The sequence below is a fragment of the Heterocephalus glaber genome, unplaced genomic scaffold, assembly GCF_053883595.1.
Source record: "Heterocephalus glaber isolate CG9 unplaced genomic scaffold, H.glaber_assembly_v1.0 deba00000613, whole genome shotgun sequence".
Classification (NCBI taxonomy): Eukaryota; Metazoa; Chordata; class Mammalia; order Rodentia; family Bathyergidae; genus Heterocephalus; species Heterocephalus glaber.
Genome location: NW_028258152.1, coordinates 3,499,096 through 3,517,172, shown reverse-complemented (window position 1 = coordinate 3,517,172; position 18,077 = coordinate 3,499,096). Strand labels below are relative to the sequence as shown.

The window sequence follows — 18,077 nt, the reverse complement described above, 5'->3', positions numbered from 1 at the left end:
TAAAATATTACATTATACAAATGAAGCCTTCCATTTATCTTAATAAGAAATTCTCCATTTTAGGGCTGGTGACGAAGGTCACTGGTAAAGACCTCCAGCACCACCAACAAAAAACTAAACAAAAATCTCCACTTCAAAGAAACTGAAGTTCCACTAAAACTACTTCCAAAATTCTTTCAGAAATTTTTGTTTTTGTTTTTGTTTTTTTGAGACGGGGTCTCACTACGTAGTTCAGGCTAGCCCAGGCTGGCCTCAAACTCATGGCAATCCTCCTGCCTCAGCCTTCCAAGTGTTGGGATTACAGGAGTGTGCTACCACACTCAGCTAGAACCAAAGTAGGATTAACACTTACTCAAATACTTATTAAAGTCAATGAGTTACAAACAATATGACAATATGCTTTCCACGGAGAAAACTGAACAAGGTCCAAAAACAAGAAGTAAATGTATATTAAGGCCTAAAAGAATGTGTATCATTTAGATAAACAAGTGTATCAATTTTGAAGAGTTAGAGCCAAGAGGGGGGAAAGGTAAAGCAATCAGACTCAAAATATAATAGGGCTCCAGACTGGTGTAATGTGAACTGAGGAGAGGGCATATGAAGAGAACAGTAAAAAGTAAACTTGGAAACGGAAAGTTTTGTTCAGTATGTCAACAGAAAAATCGTAATTCTCTAGTCTTGAAGATTTTTAAAAGTGAACAAGGGGTACAATCATGTTCCACTATAACCAATATTTGGAGATACCGTAAAGGGAAAGGAGTAAGATGGCCTGGGCTCTGAGAGGTCCCCACAGAGAAGGGGAGAACAAGGCTGGAAGCCAACCTCCGCCCCCACATCAATGCTTCAGCTGCCAGCAAGTCCAATAAAGATGTTCCAAGTTAAAACTTTAAAACAAAGAAGAAAGAGAAATGAACTGAGCCCTGTTAAGGTAGAGCACATAAATATTCTATGAACTATTTGTACAGTATGTCAACATAATTCAATTTTAGTATTTTAAAACACAGTTGCATCTATTCTGCAGCTATGATTTTGCACAGTGATGCATGCAAATCCTCACTACTCAGGAGGCTGAGACAAGAGAATAACAGGTCAGGCCAGCTCAGGCAACCTAGCAAGACCGAGTCTAAAATGATTAATTATTTTAATTACGTATAGTTGGTATATGCCTGATTTGATGGCTCACTGCTTTTTAGAAAACAACTTTTGTTGCCTAAAAGTATTCTGTAGAAAATTATTCCATCATTAATTGTATACAGTACATTGGTATCAGAGAGCAAAGTGAACATAAAAGGAGAAATCAAGTAGAATTTTAAAAGGGAAGATGAAAAACTCATGTAACTTCTCAAGTAATGAATAAAATAGAATTATCTACTACATATAGTTTTACTAGAGTATGCAGCTATGACAATTTCAGACTCCCTTTAATTCATCTTAGAATTCATATACCTCTGCCCTTTTTAGAATCAACCCTATAACACAGGAAACAAAATCTGCCAAATACACAATCTAACTTTTTAAATATTAGATAAAATTACCACAGATAAGATCATTAAAAAGTCTAGATTTCACCAAAAAAAACCCCTCTAGATTTCAATTACCCTCATGAATAATTTAAAAAGAAACTAAATTCCTATACGAAACTGCCAAATAAAAACTTAGAATGTTTTTTGTTTTTTGTTTGTTTTTGGTTTGGGGTTTTGCCTTATTTTGGTTTGATTTGGTTTTTTTGAGACAGGATCTTGCTGTGTAGATCAGGCTGGCCTTGAGCTCACTATGTAGCCCAGGGTGGCCTCAAACTAACAATGATCCTCCTGCCTCAGCCCCTCAGATGCTGGGATTGCAGATGTGTTCCACCATGCCCAGCAGGAACTTAAAATATTTGAAAACTTAAAATGTCAGGCTCACATTTCTTTGTTTTCTTTTTTTTTTTTTTTCAGACTCACATTTCTTACATACCTACTGGTGAGGGAAAATAAAAATGTGGACCAGTACAGTTGTTGATCAAAGGATACAAAATTACAGTTGGATAGAAGGAGTTAAATTCAAGAGATCTACTGCACACCTTGGTGAACATAGCTAATGATGACATATTATATCACTGAAAGATACTCAGAGTGGACATTATATGCTCTCACCATAGAAATAACTTTGGGAGGACATGCATATCATAATTACCTAGATTTACCCATTCCACAAGAAATATGTACTTGAAAATGTCAGGTTGGACGTGGTAAATGTATACAATTTTCTGTCAATTTTAAATTATGTGAACAAATGTATATTTTAAATTAGAACATCAAAAAATGTGTAATTTTTTATAGCTCCATTATCACCATTTACTTTATTCTAAAACATTTACTGCGTTTTTAGAGCTTCCATATCTCCTAGTTATAAACTAAAATTATACTGACACTAATTTAACTGATGTATAATACTAATGTAAATAATAGAGTAACATCATTTATAGTTCTATAAAATATTTTGATTCTACGGCAAACATAAAAGGCAAAGAAGGTATTGTGTAGCTCATCAATGATGAAAATAACTCTCACACCAAATTAAAAACAAAAGGCACTCACCAGACAGTCAAGTCAACCTCATCAGAAGAATGTTGCCTATAATCCAACTGTGCAAAAAGCGGGAATAGCACTTGTACTCCGCCAATTGAGTGCATGGCACTTTGAATGGAATGTGTTAAAACTGCCTTTACATCCTTGGAAAACAGAAAACACAGGAAAGATGTCAATGATTTCTTTTCCAAGACAATTAAAAATAAAGCACAATGATAAACACAGGAAGACTAAATTGTGACATTGTTTATTCAGTAGAAGCTATCAAATACACCCCCTACAATCCATCAGAAGTTTCCACTAGATATATTCTTAAAAGACCATTCAATACCTGAAGCATGAGTGCATGTGGTGAATGGACAAAAATTGAAGGATTGTCCTTAGGTGATGACTCGAGGCACAGCTGGGCATCCGTGGCCCGTGGATTGTAGGTGAAGGCAATGGCACTAGAGAGTTTGCCATCATACAGCAGAAGTTTGTGGTGTTCAGCAAGGAAAAGGTCGCTTTCTGCTTTGAACTTAAATGTGCCCTATGAATTAATACAGAAGAGAATAGTTACAGTGATAGGCTACACAAGAAAATCTAAATACAAATCACCATGGATATAGAAAGTTAGGGAGATAATTTGGTAATTTTAAAATTAAAATTGAAAATTTAGGAAGATAACATCACTGGTAATTTTTCTTTCAGTATAAAATAAAAAGGCCCCTCCCTATAATGTTAGTCTTTGCCACAATGAATTTCTCTTTTGGTACTACTTTTGCTGAATCCTCTAAGTTTTGATATGTTATATGTTTCATTTATCTCAAGGTATTTTCTAATCTCCCTTCTGTTTTGACTCGTTCATTGTTAAAGAATGTGTTGTTTAATTTCAATATATTTGTACATTTTCCAGATTTCCTTAGGTTTCTAGACTCATTCCACTATGGTCAAAAAAGATACCTGGGGCCAGAGATTTAGCTCAGTGGTGCCTCCATCTGCCTCACAAGCACAAGGTACCAAGTTTAATCCCCAGTACCAAAAATGAAAATAAACTAAATAAAAATTTTTAAAAAGATACCTGCTAAGATTTCAGTCTTCTTAAATTTGCTAACATTTGTTTTGTGGTACCCCACGTGGTCTACCCAGGAGGATGCTCCATGTGTACTTGAGAAGAATGTGTATTCAACTGTTATTCCGTGAGCATCCTGTGTATGTGTGTTAAGTCTAACTGGTTCATATTGTGCGCCTCAAGTCTTCCATTTCTTTATTTTTCTTCTGTTCAGTCCATGACTGAAAGTTGAGTGCCAAAGACTCCTATACTGTGTTGCTGGCTACTATTACCTTCAACTCTGTCAAGGCGTGCTTCTTACAGTCACACATCACATAACAGTGTTCTGATCAGTAACAGATTGCATATTTCACAATGGTCTCGTAAGATTATGTAGCCTGCTGACGTCATAGCTGTCTTAGGTTGTGAAAGTACACTCTAAGAGTTCTAGATGGAGGTTTTACAAACATTGTGAATGTACATAATACCTCCAAATTGTAGCAATTGTAAACAATGTTTAAAATGGTACATTTTATGCATATTTTGCCACATTTAAAACATTTTTAATTTTAAAAACTCTTAAAATTAAACAATAAAAAGTTCAATAACCTAAATGAAAAATGAGATAAACAATATGAATAGCTCATTTTATAAAAATGATATATAAATAGCCTATATGCACATGAACAGATGCTCAAATCATTAATCATCAGGGAAATGAAAATCAAACCAATAATGGATACTACTTCACACCCACTAGGATGGCTATAACCAATGCCATGATAATAACAGGTGTTGGAAAGGATATGAAGAAATTGGAACCCACATACAATACTATGCAAATTTTAAATGGTATAAACAATCTGAGAGTTCCTTGGATATCTGACCCAGCAATTGCACTCTAAATAACAGACTCAAGAGAAATGAAAACATGTATCTACGCAAAAATTTATACACAAGTGTTCATATAAGCATCATTCATAATTGTCAAAAGGTGAAAACAACTCAATATCCATTAGTTGATGAGTGGATAAACAATATGTGGCCCAGTCATATCGTGAAATATTATATAGTAATAAAGAAAGAAACAAATTTTGATATATGCTAAAATAGAGATGAGCTTTAAAAACAAAGTTGAGGGGATGGTGATTTAGCTCAGTGGTTCCGCTGCATGTCTCGCAAGCGCAAGGACCCAAGTTCGATCCCTAGTCCAAAAAAAAAAAAAAAAAAAAAAAACAAAGTTGAAGTGAATAAAGTGAATAAGTGAGTAAAGGCAAGTTAGCAGCACAGGCCTGTATTTGCAGCACTCTGAGGCAGAGGAACTGCGAGTTTGAGCCCAACCTGAGCAACTTAGTGGCTTATTAAGACCCTGCAACTCAAAATAAAAAATAACACACAGGCTGGGGACATAGCTCAGTGTGAAGGTCCTGGGCTCAATACTGTACAATTACATTTATATGAACAACACAGAACAGGGAAATCTACAGAAACAGAAAGTGGGTTAGTGGTTGTAGGACTGGGAAGAAGGGGAAAAGGAGAGTAACTAAGGGTGACTGTGGGGTTTCCTTTTGGAGTGAACAAAATGCAAAGTTACACAGGAGTGAAGGTTGAACAACTGTGTGAGTATACTAAAAACCAACGGGTTATACACATGAAATGGGTGAATGGTACGATATGTGGTATGGTTTGGGTCTCGCATGCCCTCAAAGGACCATGTGTTAAATGCTCAGTCCCCAGTCCCCAGCTTGACTGGGGTGTTGGGGGCAGGTGGGGCCTAGTGAGAAGTCTTCCGGCTGCTGGGATCATGCCCTTAAAGAAAAAAGTGTTCTTCAAACTGAAGAAGAGATGCTAATGAATGAGAAGAAAATACCAGAAGGTATATCACATAAAACTAACTAAAGGCAGACTGAGAGCTGTAGTGCATTTCTGTAATTCTAGCACTCTGGAAGGCTGAGGCAAGAGGGCCTCAAGTTCAAGCTGAGCTTAGGCAACTTGTCTCAAAATTTAAAAAAATTTAGGGGAAGATGTAGCTCAGTGTGAAGGGCCTGGGTTCAATCCCCAAACCACAAAGGGGAGAGGGAGAGAGAGAGGGAGAGGGAGAGAGAGAGGGAGAGAAAGAGGGAGAGAGAGGGAGGGAGAGGAAGAGAGAGGGAGGGAGAGGGAGGAAGAGGGAGGGAGAGGGAGGGAGAGGGAGGGAGAGGGAGGGAGAGGGAGGGAGAGGGAGGGAGAGGGAGGGAGAGGGAGAGGGAGGGAGAGAGAGGGAGAGAGAGGGTGAGAGGGAGAGAGGGGGAGAGAGGGAGAGAGAGGGAGAGAGAGGGAGAGAGAGGGAGGGAGAGGGAGGGAGAGAGAGGGAGGGAGAGGGAGAGAGGGAGAGAGGGAGAGAGGGAGAGAGGGAGAGAGGGAGAGAGGGAGAGAGGGAGGGGGGGAGAGGGAGGGAGAAACTGCAGACAAATTCAGAATGCTATATTGCAAACCTGGTACATAAACCATTTATATCTTTACTATGAAGAATAAAAACAAAACAATTAAAAATAATAATTAGTTAAGATGTTGAGATAGGCAATATATAAAGATGCAAAATGAACAACAAAAAGTCAAAATGTGAGGAGGAATGGAGTACAAGTACGAAGGTTTCATTAGTATTTTCTCTCCACATTTTGTTTTCCTCTCTTTGCAGTCAATGTTCTCATTTCAAGACAGCTTGTAATACTTAAAAGATATTTTCTATAAGGCTCATGGCAACTACAAAGCAAAAACCTATAGTAAATATAGGAAAACTAGTAAGTAATAAATCAAAACAAACCACTAGAGAAAATCACTTAACCAGAGAGGAAGAGTGTGAGTGAGGGGGAGAAAGGAACTACAAAAATACTGGAAAACACATAATAAAATGGCAGAAGTAAGACTTTAAGTATCAATTTAATTGCCATAAATATAAATGGCTTTAATTCTCCAATGAAATGACAAAGAATGACTGAATGGATAGACCCAACAATATCCTGCTCAGAAGAAACTCACTTCACCTAAAAAAGATGCATAGACTGAAGGTGACAAGATGGAAAAAGATATCTCAGGCAAATGGAATCCAGTAGTCATACTCTAGGACACTGGAATGGACAAGGATTTTTTTGGATAAGGCCCCAAAGGCACAAGCAACAGAACGAAAATAGACAAATGGGATTACATCAAAATCAGAAGCTTTTGTACTACAAAGCAAACAATACACTGGAAAGACAACCTACAAAATGAGAAAAAATATTTGTAAACTATAAGTTTGACAGGAGTTGATATCTAGAATATATAAGAAACAGGGAGGGAGAAGAGGGGAAATAAAATTAATTAAGGTGTGTTGCATACATGTACCAACTCCCCATGATGTATATAATCATTGTGTACTGCAAGCACATACTAATAAAAATAAATTTTAAAATAGTATATATAAGAAACATAAAATACTCAATATTAAGAAAATAGTCCAATTAAAAATAGACAATAGGGCTGGGATGTAGCTCAGTGGCACAGTGCCTGCCTGGCAAGTGCAAAGTCCCGAGTTGGATCCCCAGTACCAAAATTAAAATAAGACAATAAACCTAAACAGACATTTCTCAACAAAAATACAAACAAACAAAAGGTTTATGAAAAAACGTTCTACATCACTAATCTTCAGAGAAATGCAAACGGAAATCACCCCATACCAATAAGAATAACTACATAACTGCTGGTGGGAATGTAAATTAGGATATTATCTTGTGGAAAACATTACAGCAGTTCCTCCAAAAATTAAAAATAAATGTAACATAAGATCAGGCAGTTTCAATCTTGAAACAAAGAAAATGAAACTGGTATATTAAAGAGATTCTGTACTCTCATGCTTACTGCAACATTTTATTCACAACAGCCATTAAATAGAAAAATAAGTGTTTATTAATGGGTGCATGGATAAAGAAAATATGATATATATATTCATTTATTTATATATGTATATACTATTCATTTACTTGAAACGATGGAAATCTGTCATCTCCAACAACACAGATGAATTGGAGAATATACGTTAAGAGAATACTGCATGACTCACTAATATGTAGAATCTAAAAATGTTATCTCTTTGAAGGTGAGAGCTCAATAGTGGTTACCAGAAGATGGAATAGTGGAGAGGGAGACACTGAGAAGTATTAGTTAATGGATACTAAATTACAGTTAGGTTTCCTGAAGAAAGAAGTCCTGGAATTCTGTAATGCTACCGTACAGCAGGGTGACAATAGATATAATATACTACATTTCCCCCCCCCCAGTTCTGGGGATTGAACTCAGGACCTTGCGCTTGCTAGGCAGGCATGGCACTACTGAGCTAAATCCCTGCCCTATACTACATATTTCATAAAAATACAAAGAAAGATTAGGAATATATTCATCAAAAAGAAATGATAGGGCCGGGGATTTAGCTCAGTGGCACTCCGCCTGCCTCGCAAGTGCAAGGTCCTGAGTTCAATCCCTGGTACCAAAAAAAAAGAAATGATAAATGTTCAAAGAGAGGTAAGCTCATTGTGATTAGAATATTAATATGTATGAAAACATCATATGATACCTCATAATATGTGCACTTCTATGTTTTAAAAAAGATAACACATCATCAAAAGAAATGCAGTATGAGGTAAAACTGAAACTGGAGCTAGTCATCTGCACAGTGCCCTACATAGGTTAAGTATACTGTACTTCTCCCAAAAAGGTAAAGTACCTTCAGACCCTTGTGCCTTCCTTGTGGTACCCCTTGTTACCTATAGTTGGGTAACTGAGGATGACTCTCCCCGTGCATAACCCACCTCCAAATGAAGCCCAAGTAACATTGTGAAAGAAGTGGACAGTAAGTAAAGTACCTTGTATCCCAGACCCAACTGATAAATGGCAAAAATTTGAGCTGCATTAAGAGCATCACTGAAAAGGTAAACAGCAGTCATCTGACCACAGAACACTCTATTAGCATCTGCTGTTTCTGATGAGCCAAGGAAACATTTGTCAAAGGTCTGTGGGAAAAAAACAAAAAAGATTTTATTAGAGAAAAAAACAAGTATATCCTGCAGGAATAATAAAAACCTATATTAGTATAAATGTTTTCTGCATTCTAAGCAATATCTGAATTGAAAAAGACAAATCTATTCAGCATTTCACTTCATTTGCATGTGAAGTAGAAATCAGCAAAGACATCATGGAAAACCACAAGCTTTCCAAAGTATAATAAATACAATTTAATTAAAGAAGGGAAGTAAAGGGCCGGGGATTTAGCTCAGAGGTTCTGCCGACTGCTTCACAAGCACAAGGACCAGAGTTCGATCCCCAGTACCAAAAAAAACAACAAAAAAAGGAGTCGGACAAATCATTACGGCTCAGAAGATTCATAGTTGGGTAACCAAAACTCCAGAGAGAAGAGCAGGCTTTGGTACAAGTAGAAAACAATGAGCTAAGTTTGGGACTTACTGAACTAACCATTTCTTTGCATTCATTTTTGTGCTAAAGAAGAGAGAAAGAGATCACTAACATTTACTACGTATTCACTGTTTACAAAGCTTTCTGCTAACAATTATGATGTGTTATTTACATTATCCCACTTAATTATCACAACCTTCTAGGGCACATACTATTTTATGCCCATTTTTTAAAAAACTAAGGTTGAATAGATTAAGACCATACAGTCAGTAAGTGACAGAGTAAAGATGATAGATAATCTGTCTGATGTAATACTCTGAACTCTTACAGTTAACATTACACAGTAGATATAATATGTGTAGCAAAGGATATGAAAGAAGGTGTGAACTGTGAATAGGTGGTATAGTTTCTGTTCACTGTCATTAGTTTTAGTTTTCTATAAGATGAATGTTAACAGTGGGAAAATAAGAGCATTTTAAATTTTATTCTAACCTAAGAATCTCTTTTTAAACCCTGAAAACATAATAATACAATAATGGTTATCTCTAGAAGCTATGCAAAATTTATAGGCATGCATCATCTATCTCATTCATAAAAATAATCAGGATCCACTGGGGAGCTCCTGTTTATTCTGATCATCAGACCGATGACTTAAACACTGTCAAGACATAGCCACTGCTACTGATAAATCTTTATCCCTTATTCCATATAAATAAATTCGTAATAAAAAATGAGTAAGAGCCAGACACAGTGGTGCACTCCTGTAATCCTAGCTACTTAAGAGGCTAACGAAGGAGGATCATGAGTTCAAGGCCCAGATTGAACAACTTAGTGAGACCCTGTCTCAAAATGAAAAATAAAAAGGGATAGGGATAGGGATGTAGCTCAGTGATGGAGCACTTGCCTAGCATGCCCAGACTCTAGGTTCAATTCCCAGTACTGTACTGTAGAAAGAAAAAAAAGGGCAATGCCTTATATGATATATTAACAAGTTCCATTAATACTAGCCAAATTACTATTTTTTAAAGTTTTTTTTTCACTGTAACATTTTGAAAGTACTTACATCACTGGTGTTGACAAACCATGTTATCTCTCCATAGGAAGCCAGTTCACCATTCACATAACATCGAAGCTCACTGTTCTTCCATCGGTTATAAATGTGCACAATAGTCACCATATACCACTGAATAAGCAAAGACAGTGAAACTCAGAAAGATAATGATTCTCCAAATAATACAATCATATGGAAAGTAAGTACAAATAGTTAAATTATACTTAAACCTAAAAATAAAGAGAATCTTTATTAAATTCAGTATTCAACTTCTGGAACAATATTTATCCAGGGAGGTTTTCCACTGAAAAGAACTTAATCACTAAATAATTTTCTCAGGTTTATGAAAATTTTCATATATATCCCCAAAAACTAAACATCTAGTACAAATACTCTGTTAAAAATCTCAAAATTTTCCTATATTTGCTTTAAGTATCTGCTGACATATCTCTCTACACATTTTGTTGATTAATCATTTCTTAATCTCTAAATTCTAAGGTACAAAAAAAAAACCCATTAAATTTACACTGCTTAAATACTTATCAATGATATTTTCTCTTTGTATTTCTCTTAAAGTCTATAAATAACTAAATGTCCAATGTTTACGATCCAAATCATAATAATTGTCCTGGGATTTACACTCCTTTTTCTAAACTATGTAATAGGAGTTGACAAACAACATGTAAACATGTTATGTAAATATCATTAAAGCACAGCATTATGAAGGCCTTATTAACATAACTGACTCAGGAAGATCACATACCTTTTGTGGCTTAAAGTCAAACTTTACACAGTGTTGAAAGCCTTTTCCTTTTGATTTTATTGATGTTATTATCAAACAGCCTCCAACAAAATGAGCAGAGTAACCAAGACCTTTGCTGGTTCTGAAACTATAAAAATAAGATTTCATTTTGTCTCTAAATATCCGCATTTTCAAGGTAAGATATTAACATTAATCAGGTACAGAAATACATACCAATACAAGTACGGTTTATCCTTATCTACATTGATGTTATTTACAGGATCCATTCTAAGCCAGGTATGAAATGTAAAACCATTCTGGTATGGCCATTTGGCTATCGGAGGTAATGCAATAGCCTAAAGGAAAGAAACTTCTTAGTTACTGATGTGCATGAAAAACTAAAATTACTGAAATCACGAAATGATATTTTATAATCCTCTCTATATTACTACATCATATTACTTTAAATTATGATTAAAATATCTGGACTGTGTAAGGAAGAAGACTTTTAGTAATTTAACTTTCCTAAATATATACAAATGATGGTAATTTAATTAAACAAAAGAAAAATTCACAGGCTGAGGATTTAGCTCAGTGGCACAGCACCTGCCTGGCAAGTGCAAGGTCCTGAGTTCAATCCCTGGTACACACACACACACACACACACACACACACACACACACACAAAATCAGTGTAACCCGCTAGATACATAAATCATTTTTACATTGTTTCTTACATTAAATACAGCAAGAGATTCCAATTAAAAGTAGTATTATCAAATTATAAATCTGTTGAATTTTTTTTTTTTTTTTTTTGGGTACCAGGGATCGAACTCAAGTCCTTTCACTTTCGGGGCAGGCAGCGAAACCACTGGGCTAAATCCCCAGCCCGCTGAAATATTAAAACATTAGAAAAGAGAAAGAGGAGGAGCCGGGCATTGGTGGCATACACCTGTAATCCCAGCACTAGGGAGGCTGAGGCAAGAGGATCTCTCTGAGTTCAAGGCTAGCCTGGGCTACATAGTGAGTTCAAGGCCAACCTGAACTACACAGCAAGACCCTTTCTCAAAAAACCAAAAAACAAAAGGAAAGAAAATAAAAGAGAAAAAGGGACAAAAATGGAAAGAAAAAGTTAAAGAAAAGGCTTGGTGCATATTTCTTCTTATAAACTACAAATGTGAAACTGAAAAGGGTGATTTAATAAAATTTTTTAATTCTATTCAGAAGTTATTTTAGAAATGGCTTTCCCACTTGATTTAAATTTTAACATATTGTTTTATGTAAGGGAAGGGACCCTAAGCAGTCACAGCAATCTTGAAGGAAGAACAAACCTTGAAGACTCATTGTACCAAATTCAAAACCTTCTACACAAAGCTACAGTATTGAAGACTGTATGGTTTTAACTTTTTTTCTTCATTTTTTTATTTTTTTTTATTTTTAGTACCGGGGATCGAACTCAGGACCATGCACTTGCAAGGCAGGCAGTGGCACCACTGAGCTAAATCCCCGGCCCCGAAGACTGTATGGTTTTGATATCAAGTCTTTATGCTTTTGGATTAGGTGCTTCTTTCCTAATTATGCCACCAAAAGCACAGTGGCAAGAGAAAATATAAACTGCACTTCATTAAAACTTAAAACTGTGCTATGGGGCTGGGGATTTAGCTCAGTGGTTTCGCCGCCTGCTGTGCAAATGCAAGGACCTGAGTTCAATCCCCGGTACCAAAAAAAAAAAAAAAAACCACAAAAAACAAAAACAAAGACTACAACCCAAAAGACAGATAATAGCCAGTATTAACAAGAAGTAGAGAAATTAGAACGCTCATATATTGCTGATGAGATTATAAAGCAATACAATCTCTGGAAAATACTCTGGATTTTCCTCAAAATGTTTAAACAAAGACTATATGACCCAGAAATTCCACTCCTAGGTACATTACCAAAGACAAATAAAAACATATGTCCACATAATAAAGTATACACAAAAGTCAATAGGCAGCATTATTTCTAAGAGCCCAAAAAAGCAGAAACATCACAAATCCATCAATTTCTTAATTTAATGTAATTTTTAGTACATGTTTGCAGTACCTAATGTTTACTTTCCTTGTGTGGAGTTGGTACATATATGTAACACATCTTAATTCCTTTCCTCATCTCCTTCTCCTTCCATCTCGATACCCTTCCCATTTAAGAAAGATCTATCTCCCTACTTTCTATTATCTATCTTTTATTTTGTTCCTTATTTATAATTTGGGTTTCTCATATAAGAGAAACCATGTGATATTTAAGCTTGTGTGTCTGATTTATTTCATTTAACATGATAGTCTCAAGGTACATCCATTTTCCTACAAATGACTCGTTTATCTTTATAGCAGAGTAGTACTTCATTGTGCACATTTTCTTTATCCATTCATCTACTGATGAACATATAGGCTGCTTCCAAGATTTAGCTATTATGAATTGTGCTGCTAAAATGTGGGTATGCATGTAGCACTGTAATACAATGTCTTTGACTCTTTTAGGAAGATACTTAGAAGGGGAATAACTGAGTCAAAATGTGACAGATCCACACAATATAGTATTAGCCACAGAAAGGAGCAAAGTACTGATGATAGAAGGCACATCAAGAAAAGATCGTGAAAACATTATAGTAAATGAAAAAGGCCAATTCCCAAAGACCACATGCTATAGGATTCATTCCATTTACATGAACAGACAGAATTCAAAGAAACTCAACAGCTGCCTTAGGGCCAGGAGTTAGGAGAAAATGAACAGAGGCGGCTAACGAGTATGATGTTTCTTTGGGGGAGGTGATGGAAGTGTTCTAAAATTGACTGTGGTAGTTTCACACCTCTGTGAACACATTAATTCATTAAAATACAAACTTTAAGTGAGTTAACCATATGGTATATGAATTATAGCTCAACAAAACCGGTAAAATCATACTATGCAAGCCTTTATTGTATTGTTATAACTTAATATATGCACTTAATCATACATATTATCATAGGTAGTAAACCATTAAATATCAATATATCCAGCCAAATTTATGTAATAACACTGTTAAGACTTCAAGTGGCTGATTTTAAATTAATATTCCATTAAGAAAAAAATAATAATAAGAGGTTGGAGATGTAGCTCAGTGGCAGAATACTTGCCTACTTTGTGCAAGGCCCTGAGTTCAATTCCCAGTACTGCCAAATAAAAAAATTACAGAATTGGTGTTTACCTATGTTCTCTCACTGAAAATGAGAACAGATATGAAAGCTTTATAAAAATAATTTATACAAATTTGTACATGGACAGTTTAAATTTTCTTTAATAGCTATATTTGAGAAAAGAAGTGAGTTACTGAAAACATTTTAAACACTTAGTTTCTAAAAACTTCAAAAGCTGTTCAGTTGAACTACTCTACTTCCAAGACATATGCAGGTGAGTAGAATGGACATATTGCAATCTCAGAGAACTGTGAATAATAAAATTGTTAATCTGGGCTACCCACTTGGGGTTCCCCCTGGAAACCCAGGAGCTATTCTTCCTATTTCCAATAAAATGCCCCAACCTCTGATTGATCAACCAATCAATGCTTAATCTTACAAGAACATTTTTTTATAAGGCAAATAACAGGCTCAAAGCCAAGGGAAAGGTCATTCAGGAAAGCTTCAAATCTAGACTGCCTTTTAAGGAAAAACTGAAAAGAAAAAACAATGAGCAATAAAAAGTTTTAAAAGAAGCCTGGGGATTTAGCTCAGTGGTTTCACCGCCTGCCCCACAAGCGCAAGGACCCAAGTTCGATCCCCAGTACCAAAAAAAAAAGTTTTTCAAAGAAAGTCACGTGTTGTGTACGTAACATTCAAATATCTCAAATGTCCTTTTAAAACATAAACATTTATCTTTGTACAGATATTGCCTGGCTACATAGAGCCTAACAAGAAATCAAGATTTTATAATTACCAAAGTAAAAAATGAATAGAAGATAAACTTGGAGAGATGTCAGTCTGAAGTGCCTTTAAGAAAAAAATTTTTGGCTTACAGATTAAGCTGTGCGATAAGGAGATAAAAAAGCTTACACAAGTAACATACATACATTTTATAATATGCTCCTACAACATATGAAACATTACAGATATCACAACCATACATAATTGTCTTATTTATAAACTAATTAACAAGAAGACTAATAATAATGCTGACTAGTAAGAATGCTGAGATCATAACTGGAATCTCCCGAGTCAGGAAAATTGTCTAGTAAGTTTCAGAAAGTTATTTTCATTCTAGATACTGGGTGCAAAATAAACAGGTTCTTGATTGGGTACCTTCCTAACTATCTAAGCATCTATTTCTTACACCACAGTCAGGGGTAATTCAAGTACACAGTTCTCACAAGGATTAAGTTAGCTCGTGCAGAAAGGCTTCTATCTAAGCACACAGCCTGCCAGGGGTGTTTACAGAGCTGTACTTTCAGAAAGCTATGGAGAGGAAAACTTGGGGTGATTTCCTCACTAGTATTTACTTACTGCAGCACTCTTTCCCGGAAAGTTGAAAAAGGCATCGGGACCATACTTCTGAGGCATATGCTTCAGCACAGACAGCAGCTTGCCAGCATGTGGGGGCTAAGGACACACTCAACAATTCAGTAACCACATTATTCACCATAAAACAGAAATACACATTTTAAAAATAGTCATACTGTAATATACACAAGAGTAACCAATTAGCACTATAATCTAAAAAGCATACGCAATCACAAAAAGCACTATTTTCAACTATCTTGAAATAATACACTCTATGCTTTTTAAAAAAAAAAAAACAGGACATATTAGGTATTCAATAAATACAAAGCAACATTATTTGCCACTTAAAATTCTTTTCCACACTACAGCAAAAATGATCTTTTACAAATACAAACTAGATCAACCCCACTGCGCAACCCTCTGGAAAACACTATTTAACAAATACCTAAGTAGTGCCTACTGTGTTCCAATGTTTTTAATGATACTTTAAATACACTTATTGTGGCTGTGTCTAGATGTGCCCCAAGCCTCACACAGTTGTAGGTGCGGCTTTTTCGGAGGTGGCTGGATCTAGACTGTGCGACGCTGGGATGGACTCATGGTGCAATGCTGGTATTCAGGGTGTGAGTGCTATCCACCCTTGGGCAGGTAGCCTGGATAAAATGTAAGGGATGGGAAGAGCAATGGTCCTCCATCTGTTTCTGCTTTGCCACCTGCTGCCCACCACAAACTGTTTCTCCTCCGCGATGCCCATCTGCTGTGCCACCGGCCTTGCACCCAGGCGACTGTGGCCGGAAACCGCTAAACACTGTGAGCTAAATAAACCTTTCCCCTTTATCTCTGGGTGTCCGGTATTTTGTCTCAGCAACAAGAGAAGTAACTAAGACAACACTGTACTATTTTAACCTCATAACCATACTATAGGGTGGTTCCACTATCAACCCAATTTTATAGAGGAAGACCCCGAGGCAGAAGAGTACATGTCACATAGAATTCAGTCCAACTACAGAGTTCATGCTTTTAACAATTATATTTTTACCATTAAATTATGTTCTTTTCCCCCTAGCTTCCCACCACCTTAAAATGAGGACCAAAACTTTTAACATGGTCTCCTCTTTAGCCTCACTCTGCATGCCATTCTTCTCGACTCCCTGCATTCTACCCATAATGTCCTCTCTCAATCATCTTCTCCTCACAAGGGTTCCTGAACACAGGCTATTCTTTGTTCTCAAAGTGTCACTAGGCCTACTTCCCACTCCTTCCTACTTGCATATACTGTAGCATCTGAATGGCTACTTCCTCAAGGCAGTCTTCCTGAACTTTAGGAGTAGATTAAAATTCTCTATCATTGTACAATATCCCTGCACTGCACAGCATGCAGAAAAGTTGTAATGTTATATTTATGTGATTAATGCTTCTTTGGCCAACACGTCTCTAATGCATGAAACAACCAAGGCCTAAAATGAAAAATTTCATTTACATTTACAAGGAAAACCAAAGGAAAATCAAATGTACATTGTCATTCTCATCAGCTTGGAAGCAAATAAAGTATAGAACACTACTCTTAGCTAAAAGTTCAAAACAGAATCAAACTATAAGTGAAATCATTGGTTTGTTCTCATCTTACTTTGACTACTGTTACAAGTTATCATTACTGTGTAAGAGTTCACCAACCTTTTATGTAAATCTAAAGTGGAAAGCTTTATTCTTAAGTGATCAAGAAACTTACAAGTAGCCACAATGCTCAACTTTAAAGGTACAGTTAGTAAAAAGCAACTACCAGCGTAGTAATTTTTCTAAAATAATAGCAAAATAAAATAACAACAACAACAAAAAACCCTGCAGTCCCAAATAAAAATACAGTATTGCAAGGCACCATTCCCATCTAGAGAAGGCATACCTCAAAACTCACTTTCCCATAAACCAACAGGCCCTGCTGGGAGAGTGTATATTGGAAAGCCTATCAGAAAAAAATTCAGTAATTATATTTCAAAAGCCTTAAAAAAAAGTCTTTAAAAAGGTTTCTGCCTGGCATGGTGATGCGCACCTTTATCTCAGCACTCAGGAGGCTGAGGGAGGAGGGAGGATCACTGCGAGTTTGAGAGCAGCCTGGGCTACACGCGGTAGTGAATTCAAAGGCCAGTCTGAACTGGAGAGCAAGAAACTGCCTCAAAAAAAGTTTCTGTGCGCTGATCCAATGATTCCAAATATAAAGCGCTACCCTAAAGTAATGAGAAAGGCAAACAGAGATTTAGACACAGTTTTTCACTGCGCCATCATGAAAGCAAAAGGTGGAAACAGTCTGAACGTCTTATTAAAAAGAGCTAAATAAATACAATGAATGTCTTAGCCCTCTTGCTTTATTAATAGTGCATTGTTTTCCCTTTATCCTCTAAATGTTTCTGATTCCCCTTCTCTCCATAAGCAGCTATATTTAATCTACATGTTTGATATTTTTATTCTGTGTTCCTTCAAAAATGTTGCCATTCTTTTGGGGGGGGGGTACTGGAGATCGAACTCGGGTTCTTGCGCTTGCGCAGCAGGCGGCGAAACCACTGAGCTAAATCCCCAGCCCAAAAATGTTCCCATTCTTTTCCTTAGCATTTAAACAATGTATGTCACCTATATCATTCCATTTATTGCTTTCTTCCTGTTTTTTGCATCTATTCATATTATTCCATGAATTGGTTCTAATTGCTATATAATAAGTTCTAGGCATCCATTACATTTTACCTATCCGCTCTCCTAA

The 18,077-nt window shown here is 36.2% G+C and overlaps 1 protein-coding gene across 11 annotated transcripts in view; it reads right to left on the bottom strand.

Annotated features, from left to right (window-relative positions):
* Positions 1-18,077, bottom strand: part of Lrba (LPS responsive beige-like anchor protein) — a 711,450-nt gene that overhangs the window by 553,573 nt on the left and 139,800 nt on the right. For 8 of the 11 annotated variants that reach the window (XM_087205721.1, XM_087205722.1, XM_013067217.3 and 5 more), the window contains exons 5-11: positions 15,332-15,427; positions 11,052-11,173; positions 10,839-10,965; positions 10,088-10,207; positions 8,478-8,624; positions 2,902-3,099; positions 2,580-2,713 (exon numbers count right to left, since the gene is read on the bottom strand). The exons of 2 other annotated variants lie outside the window; for them this stretch is intronic. In XM_087205721.1, the coding sequence (XP_087061847.1) occupies positions 2,580-2,713; positions 2,902-3,099; positions 8,478-8,624; positions 10,088-10,207; positions 10,839-10,965; positions 11,052-11,173; positions 15,332-15,427 (944 nt within the window). The remainder of the gene's footprint in view (positions 1-2,579; positions 2,714-2,901; positions 3,100-8,477; positions 8,625-10,087; positions 10,208-10,838; positions 10,966-11,051; positions 11,174-15,331; positions 15,428-18,077) is intronic. One more of the 11 variants, XM_013067221.3, reaches the window with a different exon arrangement.